Here is a 12,676-nt window from a genome sequence, read left to right as displayed (position 1 = left end):
TTACAACAGTGATGCAAATGTCACATTGTTGGCTGTGAAGTACTTTAAAGCGTCTGAACGAAGAAATGCAAGTCTGTTACTTTGTTATAAAGCCAATGAGTTAATTTGTGTATTGGGTCAACAAAGTTGGCAGTAGTTCACTCTTGGGGAGGTGATGAGTGAAAAGTTTGGGCATGTAAACTCAGTAAAATTTAAACTTTCTGAAACCTGCAGATCTCTGAAATTTAGAACTCTCTAATTATGTAAAGTTTTTTTTAACAAGTCGAAGTACACTTAGCCACACAATGATGCTGCTCTTAAGTGTTAATGTCTCACCTAGTGGGGAGAAATCCAGTGTTCATAAACTGATGCAATTGATCAGGTGTGTCCTGTAGTCTTTCTGTTGCTGCATAATAGAAGAAACGCAGAATAAGGTTATTGTCACATTGTTTATCATTTCTGCCTGATTGGTTATGTTCTTTCTGTACATACCATATTCTCATTCTTATTCTTATTCTTAAAGAAGCTTAAGAAATGTGAGACCATTGTCTTTTCTGAAGCTGATATTCAGCTTTCTGTGATTTTTCACATATATGACTGGATTCCATGTTAATTTATTCTGGTTTATTTTTGGATAAGTTTGTCCCTTTTTTTGTACGTATTTTTATTCCTTTGTTGCTTAGTTTGACGTTTGCGGTAAAGACTGCAGGCATGTAGGTAACTTCTGACTTTACACAATTGGCCTTACCTGTGGGAGTGGGAGTATTATTCTGGCACGAGCTGACTCCACTTTCTGACAATTTAAATGGTTGGAAAACCATGCTGCACACCCTGCAGGCAAGAAACCCTGCCAGGAGTAAGAAATTTGAAAATGACCCTTAAAGTTTACTGGTAAGCTGTCCCCATTAACTTGTTAGCTGCTTGCCAGCTACAGCCCAATTGTAATGCTTCCCTGCTGAAAGGTGCCTGGCAGAGACACTCCTGGTAGAGGCTTGGTTCCTCTGTGCTCAGGATTTCAGTCTGCATTTTCCTCGCTCTGTGCCATTGAGCATTAGTTGCTATTCAACATCACTGTATTTCCCCACCATTCCATTGAGAATTTTGCACAGCACCTATGCTCATAGCTAAGTAGATGAAGCACAAAAAATTTCAACATTATTTTCTCTCTGGTTTCATGGCTGGAATTGACATAATGTTTCCTCCCCACCCTTCTTCTTGCGTTAGAGGCATCTGAATATCCAGCAGTCAATGAGAGCCTGACCTCTTGCAGACAGTGAGTGGTGGACCAATGGGTAGATATCGTCAAGGCGAAATTGGATAGCCCCCAAAAATGGACGCATGGATTGCGGTGTGTGATTAACCCAGGCCCGTTGATTGCAGTGCATGCCAACTTTGTGCTGCCTGCTCATTTCTATGATCTCTGTTTTTAGCCAGCGTTTATTGGCTGGGCAACTGAGCAGGGGGCCAGAATAGTAAGTGGCTCACATCAGTTAAAGCTTGCCTGCAATGCTTAAAGCTAGCCTGCATTGTTTAAAGAGGAGGTACATTGCAACTGAAGTAGGTACTGAGAGTCATGGTTGAACAGAATCTGACCTGGGAAAGAGTGAGGAATGGCACTACAGGGAGAGAGCAAACTCCAAAGTTCTCTGCTGCTGCACTGGAGATCTTGGTCATGGAGGTGGAAAGGAGGAAAGCTGCTGCATATTTGGAGGGGGGAGAAAGAGGCCCTCCAGACAAATGATGAAAAGGTAGTGGGAGCAGATAGCAGTGCTGCAAGAGATTCCATGACTACACACAAATGGTCAACCTCTGAATGCGTCTTCAGATTCCACACCCTATCAATTGCACCAGTAGCCTCAGCTACTCAAGTTAACACGCCCCCAACATTCACCTACCAATGATCTCTATCAGGCCTCATCCCTAAAATTTATATGCTCTGTCACACCCTCATACACAGCACACCTGCAAGCCCTCACACCCACATCTCCATGGTTGCACATTACCAGCTATTCAACCATGACAGCCACATCAACCAAACAGATTACATTCCACTCATTGACACACATCCCTCTCTTTTGCAGGGCAAGGTGACACACAACTAGAGGTAGCAGAAGCTAGCTGGTGGGGGATAGGTGTGCAAGTATGCCCTAACCCCCATATGGCAGAAATACTGTATTATTGAGATGCCCATTGCTGTGGCCATGGCTAGCAGAAAGGCTGAAACCATCGAAGATGACTGTATCCTTGTACATAATCTTCCTTCTCACGTCTCACTTCCTTCTCATTCCACACACTCATCTGATTTACAAGCTGTAGATGGTGTAAGCATGCACCTCTTGCTTTCCCCTTTTCCCACACCACAACCCCACCATTGTGCTTTTTCCACTTCAGGTGTCTAAGAGGTGTAACCTTACAAGGCAGTGGAGGAACACCAAGAAGAGTGATGAAGACAACACAGCACCATCACTTGATCTCACAGTCACCAGCTCTGATACTAACACTGCATGAATCTCGGAGGATAGATTAGAGGAGCGATCTGCACATGATAAGACACTGGCTTTTTTGCCATTCATGGGATGTGAGCACCTTTAGCAAGGCCAAGATTTATTACCCATTCCTAATTGTTCTTGAGAAGATGCTGCAGTCCATATGGTGTAGGTACATCCATAGTGCTGTTAGGGATGGAGTTCCAGGATTTTGACCCAGCCTGGTTGCAAGGATAGCGCAGGTGTCAACTCGCCAGAGGCGGAGGTCGCATATGTGTTCCTCTGCATAGGACTCAGATGAGGACTTCAATGGGGAAACTACAGAAGAATGCTGTTGGGTATACATAACAAAATGCTTTGTGCATTAGGAAGCCTGCAGTCAGTGTCAAAGGTGCATGGAGGACTACACCATGGCAGTGGTGGCCAGCTCTTTTTGCACACTTATGGGCCAAACCACGATGCAGCATCTGATGGCGGATGTTGCCGCTTCCATTGAAGCACAAGTAGCAGTCACCCAAAGTCTGACTGCTGCAATTGCAGCTCAGATTTCTGACTTGCAAGGTCAACTTGATGCCATTCAAGTTCAGACTGCTGCATTCATGGTTGTCGATTACAGTGTGTAGTGTGTCACAGTAGTCCAGCAATCTGTTCCCTCGCAGATTACTAGGATTGGCGAGGTGCCTCCCCAGGAGAGTGACAGTGGCAGCACGAAAACTTGCTGTCCTCTCGCAGGAAGATAGCATTGTCCTCCCAGCCCTGCCACTTTGCCTGTACCCTTGCTGTTGCCTGTCAGCCAGCCAGCCCAGGCACCTTCTAGACACAGAACTGCTCAAGTTCGTTCTCCAAGGCCATCTATAGTCTCCTTCACTGAAAGTTGACAGCCTTCCACTAGCCATGCTGCAACCACTGAGGTAGCACCGCCCAGGAGCACTTAAGGCAAGCAAAGGCACATGGAAGGGCAGTGCCAAGAAAATGCACAATGGCAATTAGTTAACTTTTGTATCCAAAAGAGCATATCTCCATTTATAAATTCAGTTTAGAGTGTTTATTTTGTGGTGGCTTTTATTTTTGCATTGTGGCCAAGCTGATGCTCGATGGTCAGTAACAGAAGGAAGGTAAGGTCTGGCATTGTTAATGAATAGGGTTTGCTGTTACTGGTATTGCACAGATGCGTTCTTCATTGACAGCCCGGCCAGAAAAGAGCTGCCTTGGTTTGCTTCCTCCCTTCTGCTCCTCATGTTCCTGCTTCACAAGTGCTCACTGTATAGTTGGTGGCAAGGCAGGCCCCTGATGACGGCAGGGTTGTGCAGCATGCAGCAGACTACCACGAATCTTGACACCTACTCTGCCGAGTACCGTAGGGCTCCTCCAGAGCAACCCAGGCAACAGAAGCATTGTTTTAGCACACCAGTGGCCTGCCTTATATTTCTTGTGGCAGCACGGCTTTTATTGTTTACATACTGCGCACGTGTGCTGGGTTGCACGCCAGAGTCATCAACCATGTCATCAGCAGATTGCCCCTGTCGCCCAGTACCACCTTTTGTTTTCCCATGGTGCCTCAAATGTAGCTGGCAGAGCAGTCAGCTGCAGACAGAAGGCATCATGACTGCTGCAGGAGACTGGGCATTGACCCTGCATGATTCACTGGCTATGGTCACAGATCAGCTGGCTGTTGAGGGAGTGGAACTCCTTTTGGTTCTGGTATAGGGCAGAGTTTACTTGCAGTTCCTGCAAAATGATGGACACGTGTGTGTGTATATGCCATTTTGGAGCTCTAAGGGCACTTGTGTCCAAAGATCGGGCGCTTCCAAGTCTAGTTTCTCCCTCATTGAGTATAAATGTGATGCAAATTGCAGGAAAATTCCACCACCGTTTGAGCAGTAATTGTTAAGTAGCCTCGTGCACATCATTGATATAGTTAGGAAGTAATGAAGTCAGAAACATTGTTTTGTAACTTTTCATGATACACTGACTTTTATGTCTTCATTGCTCATTAGAAACTTGATCAGGATCTGGCTGAAGTGAAAGCACGAGTGGAGGATCTTGACAAGAAGTACTATGAGGTGAAAAACAGGAAAGATGAGCTGCAAAGTGAGAGGAAGTAGGTTCAAAGATAGTTATTAATGCATTGTAATGTTCATCAACTACTGAATGTTACTTGCGCCATACTATTTGTGTTATTAGGATCCCTAAAATAATGTTTGTTTAATTTTTATATTTTAAGATTGCACATTATCACAGACTGATATTTATATTGAAATGTCGTCTTCAGTGTGTTCTGTCTTTCTGTCAAACTTAAACTAATTGTAATTGCAATAAAGCACAGAATTGGCAGGACTTATTAAATTATATTGACATAGAATATAGTATTTTCTGAAGAGCAGAGGCTCATAACAGATGGTTAATTAAAAAATATCTGTTCACTGCTTTCATACAGAAATCCGAACCCAAGCCTAAACTTGGCAAATCTTATTTAATGAGATTTATGGTGTTGTGTTCTTCCTTTTGCCTATAATTAGAACTGGAATGGGTATGCTGAATGTTAGCACAAACGGTTGGGTTGGGTTTGGGTTAGAATTTTAAAAATCTGAACCCCCAACCCGTCCAGTTCCGGTTTCATGGAGACAGGGCTAGGGGTGGGCAGCCCGCCCCACAAGTCACCTGTGATTGGGGTTTAGACTCCCAGGGGCATGGGTCAGACCTTCTTGGACCTGTAGCCTGGTCCCGAGAGCTCTCTGTCTGCCTGGAAGCTAAGCCTGTCAAATCAACTGACTTCCAGGCCAAGGTACTTGTCCAGGTCAAAAGCCGCATGCTATGCTAAAGCACTACAGCATGTGGAGAAACCTGGACTTCTCAGTTTCCTGTCTGAAAGTCTGCATCACCCTCCACCCCAGCCCTGTTAATATCCAGGCCAATGTGTTTTTAAAAAAAATTCCCTGTCTTTTGCTTTCTTTGCTTGAGGGTACTTATGTTGCAGTACAGTTACAAAGACTAGTTTAGAGATACGGCACTGAAACAGGCCCTTCGGCCCACCGAGTCTGTGCCGACCATCAACCACCCATTTATACTAATCCTACACTAATTCCATATTCCTACCACATCCCCACCTGTCCCTATATTTCCCTACCACCTACCTATACTAGGGGCAATTTATAATGGCCAATTAACCTATCAACCAGCAAGTCTTTGGCATGTGGGAGGAAACCGGAGCACCCGGAGGAAACCCACGCAGACACAGGGAGAACTTGCAAACTCCACACAGGCAGTACCCAGAATTGAACCCAGGTCGCTGGAGCTGTGAGGCTGCGGTGCTAACCACTGCGCCACTGTGCCGCCCTAACTACTGGTTATCCTCTGATACCAGGTCCAAAGGGGCATTCTTAACTCTGTTGCCAGGCTGTTCATCCATAGGGACCATCAGAACCAGGTTTGAGTGCGTTTCCCTGAAGCATATGTGCTGCTGTCACAGGAGGAGTGTTTAAATAACCTTATTTATTAAAAATATTCAGTGTTCTACAGAAAATTATATTTTCCTCATGGTTCAGCCTCAGTGATTTCAAAAAGAACAATTCAGGGTTGTGCTGGTTAAAATGAAGCGATCAGATTGTAAATTTGGCCGTCTCTGCCATGTGCTAATTTGCAGCAAAGGAAATGTTTAGGCTCTTTTTGAATCAGTCAAGAAAATTAATTTCAGATGTCTGTTGCTAATTTTCTTCCTGTTTAAGGAATTTGTCATGCTTGCTGATTTGGAATCTTATCAGAGCAATAAAAATTGTCATTTAAAATGGAGATGAGGAGGAATTTCTTTACTCAGAAGGTGGTGAATCTTTGGAATTCTCTACCCCAGAGGGCTGTGGAAGCTCAATTATTGAGAATGTTCAAGACAGAAATCGGTAGATTTCTGCATTTTAATGACATCAAGGGATATGGGGATAGAGGGGAAAAATGGCATAGAAGTAGATGATCAGCCATGATCTGTTTGAATGGTGGAGCAGGCTCAATGGGCTGAATGGCTTACTCCTACTCCTATTTCCTAGGTGGTATTTTAGGAATTTTAATTTTTTTAAAATTTGTTCTTGGAATGTCACATGACTAGCATTTATTGCCCATCCTTAGTTGCCCTGCGAATGAGGTGATAGAACTGAGTGGCTTGCTAGGCCACTTCAGAGGGAAGTTAAGAGTCAACCACATTGGAGTGGACTGGTGTTCCATATAGGCCAGGCCAGGTAAGGATGGCAGGTTTCCTTCCCTAAAGGACATTAGTGAATCAGTTGCATTCTTTGCCATTTAGTGTCGTTTTTTTTACTGTTGGCAGCTTTTTAATCTCTCTATTTTCTTAAAATTGAATTCAAATCCTCAAGCTGCCATGGTGAATTTTTAACTTGCGTTCTTTGAATACTAGTCCAGTGACATAAATGCCACACTACTATATTTCTTTGCACAGGTTAAGAAGTGTGCCAAGCACATTCTAAGAATGAATTTCTGTGCAAAGTTGTTTCATATCGGATGAAATATCTTGGTTTTGTAGCTAAGCAATCTTTTTTAAACCTGTACTTTTTAAACTTTAGTTACCTGTGGCGGGAAGAAAATGCTGAGCAGCAAGCATTGGCAGCAAAACGAGAAGAGTTGGAAAAGAAACAGCAGCTTCTTCGAGGTGCAACAGGAAAGGCAAGTCTTGTTACTAATTCTTTCATGGGATCTGGGCGTTGCTGGCAAGACCAATATTTGTTGCCCATCCCTAATTGTCCTTGAATTGAGTGGCTTGCTTGGCCACTCCAGAGGCAGATAAGAGTCAGCCACATTGCTGTGGGTCTGCAGTCACATGTCGGCCCGACCAGGTAAGGACAGCAGATGGGTTTTTACAACAATCAATGGTTTCATGGCATCATTACTGATACTAGCTTTAAATTCCAGATGTTTTATTAACTAATTGAATTTATTAACTAATTGAATTTAAATTCCACCAGTTGCCATGGTGGGATTTGAATCCATGTCCCCAGGGCATTAGCCTGGACCTCTGGAGTACTAGTCCAGTGACATTAGGTGAGATGGTGGCGAAATGGTAATCTGTCGTAAATCAAATTTTGCGGCAACAAAATAAGGCAGCATGCTGTCAGGAGCAGAATTGAGGATTATAGTTTGTAGTTTTTAATTTTATTTTGGATGAAGTTTCCCTCTTAAGATTTCCACCTCAACAAGCTAAAGGTGAATTGCATTTGCACGATGCTGTGACTTAAATTTTTATTGTCTGGCCATTTGCCTCTCAAGGTATGATAACCTAAGACAATATTGCCTGAACCACAGATTTTGTGATAAGTCAGCAGTGCAGTACAGAAGCACTCGCTGGTTTTTGTATTTATGGGGTGAGGAGTCTGCACCTGTTTATCTATTTTGTGGATCAGATTATTCAAAGCAGTAGTTTGTCTGCTTCACTTTGTATAAGTTTTAAGAAATGAAAATGTCTCAATGGGAAGGCATTACATTTCCAAACCTCTCTCCTTTTTTCCACTCCCCTCTCGTCCAGGCTGCATGTTATTCCCCAGTTGACAGGTTAGTCAGACAACCTTTACTCACTATTTTTGAGAGGAATGCAGGAACATCTTACCATTACACTCCCCCTTTGATTTTTTTTTCTGTAACTCGCTAAGGAAAGTAATGCCTTTTCTTGGTGCCTGCCCTTGATTGCATGGCTGAGTGTGGGAACTCTGCGTATGGTTTTTTTTTAATAGAGATACAGCACTGAAACAGGCCCTTCGGCCCACCGAGTCTGTGCCGAACATCAACCACCCATTTATACTAATCCTACGCTAATCCCATATTCCTACCAAACATCCCCACCTGTTCTTATATTTCCCTACCACCTACCTATACTAGTGACAATTTATAATGGCCAATTTACCTATCAACCTGCAAGTCTTTTGGCTTGTGGGAGGAAACCGGAGCACCCGGAGAAAACCTACGCAGACACAGGGAGAATTTGCAAACTTGTTAAAAGTTGGAAAGCCCTACTTTCTCCAGGATAATTTTCAAAAGTTCACTTAGGTGGTTTAAATATTAAACTAGTGCTGCGCAGTTATATCTTTAAATGCCTACTCTGCTATTTGATTTACATAAAGATTTTTTTCTCCTGCAGGCCATTTTGAATGGTATCGATAGCATTAATAAAGTTTTGGAGCACTTCGGTCGTAAGGGCATCAACACGCATGTCATAAATGGATACCATGGGATTGTAATGAATAACTTTGAATGTGATCCAGCTTTTTACACCTGCGTGGAAGTCACTGCTGGAAACAGGTAAGCAGCTTTTGTGAAATGCAGATTAAATTGTTTTTGATTTTATTGGAGAATGAAATGTTTGATTGGACTATATTAAAAAAAGATGTAATATTCTATGAGTCAATGCTTACAAACATGTCATAGTTTAATGATTCTTTGGCCTTGAAATGGTGTTGTAACTTTGTCATCCGCATCTGATACAGTTTGCTGTATCTACAATGACAAGTGCTGCTTTGGTAGAAATGGTTGTGAGGCTGTAAAATTCACTGCTGTGTTATATCCACCATGATGGTGAATGATACTGGGTAAAAACGCTTGATGGATCCTGTGGTGTACTAGCTGTTTTAGGAAGATAGGAATGTATATCACTGGAAGGAAAAAAAATCTACTGTGGCTCATCTGGTCAGTGCTAAATTTCCAAAAATACTGTACTATATCTGTACCCGTGATTGCTTCTTTCATTAAAACACTTCTGTACTTTGCTTTAGCTTTGTTAGAGTATTTATACAAAATACAAAACAACACTACATAGTTATTCCCCCCCAACTAATAATTTGTTTTTCCATTTTTAGATTGTTTTATCATATTGTGGAGTCTGATGAAGTTAGTACAAAGATTTTGATGGAATTTAATAAACAAAACTTTCCTGGAGAAGTCACTTTCCTTCCACTGAACAAACTGGATGTGCGAGATACAGCTTATCCTGAAACTAATGTGCGTAAACTCCTTTTTTCCACTCTTACCTCTTTGCTCCCCTCCCCCGTCCCACCAAAGAAGTATCTGTAAGCAAATATTCTAAAATATAACTGTTACGGTATTCAATTTTAAAATTAAATCCCCATCCCATTTCCTAAAATACATATTTAACTACTTCTAATGTTGAGAAAGAACTGTGTACACTTAACCAGTAACTGATCCAAAAATTTACTCCTGACTGTCCATTCATCATGAGTTGTGCTCCAAATTATTCATTTGATATCTTAACGTGATCTTTAGCAGCATTTTTTATATTTTATTTTTCTTTGTTTTAATTTTCACTTTCCAGGATGCTATTCCTATGATAAGTAAACTTCGATACATACAAAGGTTCGATAAAGCTTATAAACATGTGTTTGGAAAAACACTAATATGTCGCAGTATGGAAGTATCCACCCAGCTCGCCAGAGCATTTAATATGGATTGCATAACTTTGGAAGGTATGTGTAAATTAACTTTAAATATGGGATTTATTTTGTGCAGGATATTTTCAGAGTTTATTTCGTATGTCCGAATAGTGCTATTAAATATTTAATATGGAAAGAAATGGTAAATACAGTTTTAAAAAGTTTTCTGTTACAGTACTTCACCTATTCTTATTTGTAACTTAATTTGTGCAACTTGTAGTGCTTATCGCACTGGAAAATCTGACTTAGAACCAGAATAGTTAAACTTGTCCTGTTGTGTTTGGAACAGCTTCCTATGGTGCAGGGTGAAATGAATAATCCTGGTGTCTGAGGGGAAAAAATGGCTGTAGCCATTTAAGGATTAATTGGTTGAAGTGCTATGTTCTGCGTTTTTAGATTATGTTTTATATATCTAAGAGGCCCATCTACCTAGAATTAGTATAATTCTTCTTGAAGGGAATAGATTTTTAGCTGTGTGACATTTTGTCATTGCTAACAACTTTGTTTAACTGGAGTATTGTTTCTATGATGTTTGTTAATAAACTGATGTAAGTATGAACATGTCCAGTGTAGCTTCAGGTCAACAAAAGGCTGGCTGTATTTGTGAAAGTGACTGCAATAAAGTGAGAACAGCAAAAGATTACAGGTGGTTTACCTTATGAGCACTGCAGAAGATCTTCACAATATTGTGATTTAAATATTGACCGCAATTGTTGACAACGCGATCGGTAGGTGGCGCTGTTTTGGCACATGCGCAAATCCAGCATGTGCCACGAAAATGTCACAGCTTGCGACTGTAGCAGCTGCCAGGACTAACGATGGCGCTGCTCAAAGAATCACAGAGATGGAACCTAACAAACACGTGGCAGAATACAATGGCCGGAGCGGGGCGGGGAGAGCAGCGCGGGGTGGCGGGGAGAGCAGCGCGGGGGGCGGGGAGACCAGCGGTAGCGGTGCCGGTGGGGGGGGGAGGAGAGAGAACGGGGGGGGGGAGGGAGGAGAGAGAACGGGGGGGGGGGAGGGAGGAGAGAACGGGGGGGGGGGTGGGGGAGAGGAGAGAGAACGGGGTGGGGGTGGGGGGAGAGGAGAGAGAACGGGGTGGGGGGTGGGGGGAGAGGAGAGAGAACGGGGTGGGGGGGAGGAAGGAGAGAGAACGGGGTGGGGGGAGAGGGAGGAGAGAGACCGGGGTGGGGAGAGAGGGAGGGAGAGGGAGGGGAGGGAGAGGGAGGGGGGGGAGAAAGAGGGAGAGGGAGGGGGGGGACAGAGAGGGAGGGGGGGAGGAAGGGGGGGGAGAAAGAGGGAGAGGGAGGGCGGGGTCAAGGGGGGGGAGAGCTGGGGGAAGTGGGGGGGAGAGGGAGGAAGGGGAGAGACTGGTGGGGGGGGGGGGGAGAGCAGCGGAACGGAAGAGAAGTGCCTTTTTCTGTGCATGCGCCATAAACACAACAGCAAAAGACTTACTGGCCAGTCCCTGGACCTGGTGACACCAAGGTCGTCGCACGCTTACTCCCCGCGGCTCTCTACGGCCTCTCGCTTCCGGCCCTCTTCATTCAGCCGTTTCCTCCAGCTGCGGATGCCCAATCCAGTTGCTTTCTCCCCTACCCAGTTGCTTTCTCTTTCTCCACAGTACTTCAGGCATTGCAACTGTCTGGTCCCTGCATTTTGCATGCCCTCTCCCTCTCCCACTCCTCCCCGCTCTCCCCACCCCTCCCCCTCTCTTCATCCACCCCTCCCTCCCCCTCTTCACCCACCCCTCCCTCCCCCTCTTCACCCACCCCTCCCTCCCCCTCTTCACCCACCCCTCCCTCCCCCTCTTCACCCACCCCTCCCTCCCCCTCTTCACCCACCCCTCCCTCCCCCTCTTCACCCACCCCCCTCTACCCCCCTACCTCCACCGCTCCACCATAGTTGAATATCTGAAGTGCAGTTGCAAAGTCGGGGAAATAGCATGCAAAACAAAACCTCAACAATTCTGATTTTAATTATTGAAAAGTTTTATTAAGTTCATTAAGTATCCGAGGAACTGCTGTGCATGGATACATGAGTGTTGTGTCCAGCATTCCCGTTAGACAGACAGGCCGAGTCTCTGCTATACACAGCTAAAGAGATTGTTCCTGGAGAGCCTTTTTATTTTTTTATTTATTTAGAGATACAGCACTGAAACAGCCTTGTGGTGAATGAACGCTTGGCTCTCTATTCCACTACTGTATTGTCCATGTGAAGAAGGCAAAGTCACAAGAGTCTGAGCTCAGTCTATTCTTGGTGAATGTTCCCCAAACGCCTCCCAATGTGCATTCCCAATTCATCCATAAATGCAATGTTCCTTTCCACATCGTGATGAGCTCCGCAGCATGATCCAGTTGCCTTCGTTGCTTGAATGCTGACCGTAAGTCTCGAGGATTGTTTTCTCGACGGCATGTTTTACATGAAAAGAAGAAAAGCAAATCAGAGTCAGAGCTTGCCTCCCTCCATCCACTGAAATTACTGTTGCGCACACCTTTTTAAGTTCTGCAGTGAAGGCACCAATTGATAACGTCGCCAATGAAGCACTTATTACCCACCTCAGATGCAGGAATCATCACATCCTTGCGTCATCTCCTGCACTGCCTCCTTTGCTGGAATGCCGTCCTTAAGTGTCAAGGATTGTTTTCTCAAGGGCACATTTTACATGAAAGGAAATAATGAAAGAACATCAGTGTCAGAGCTTCCCTCCCTCCAATGAAATTACTGTTGCGCATGCTTTATGCTCTGCAGTATAGGCCAATGAATCACTTA

The 12,676-nt window shown here is 44.0% G+C and overlaps 1 protein-coding gene across 1 annotated transcript in view; it reads left to right on the top strand.

The window, feature by feature from the left end:
- smc3 (structural maintenance of chromosomes 3) overlaps nucleotides 1-12,676 on the top strand; it is a 112,048-nt gene that overhangs the window by 46,677 nt on the left and 52,695 nt on the right. Inside the window, exons 14-18 of the mRNA XM_068053013.1 lie at nucleotides 4,463-4,566; nucleotides 7,034-7,133; nucleotides 8,599-8,759; nucleotides 9,314-9,455; nucleotides 9,787-9,937. Of these exons, the coding sequence (XP_067909114.1) occupies nucleotides 4,463-4,566; nucleotides 7,034-7,133; nucleotides 8,599-8,759; nucleotides 9,314-9,455; nucleotides 9,787-9,937 (658 nt within the window). The remainder of the gene's footprint in view (nucleotides 1-4,462; nucleotides 4,567-7,033; nucleotides 7,134-8,598; nucleotides 8,760-9,313; nucleotides 9,456-9,786; nucleotides 9,938-12,676) is intronic.

Source organism: Heterodontus francisci, chromosome 20 (assembly GCF_036365525.1).
Source record: "Heterodontus francisci isolate sHetFra1 chromosome 20, sHetFra1.hap1, whole genome shotgun sequence".
Lineage (NCBI taxonomy): Eukaryota > Metazoa > Chordata > Chondrichthyes > Heterodontiformes > Heterodontidae > Heterodontus > Heterodontus francisci.
Note: the sequence above shows the minus strand (reverse complement) of the source record. Positions and strands in the feature narration are given on the sequence as shown.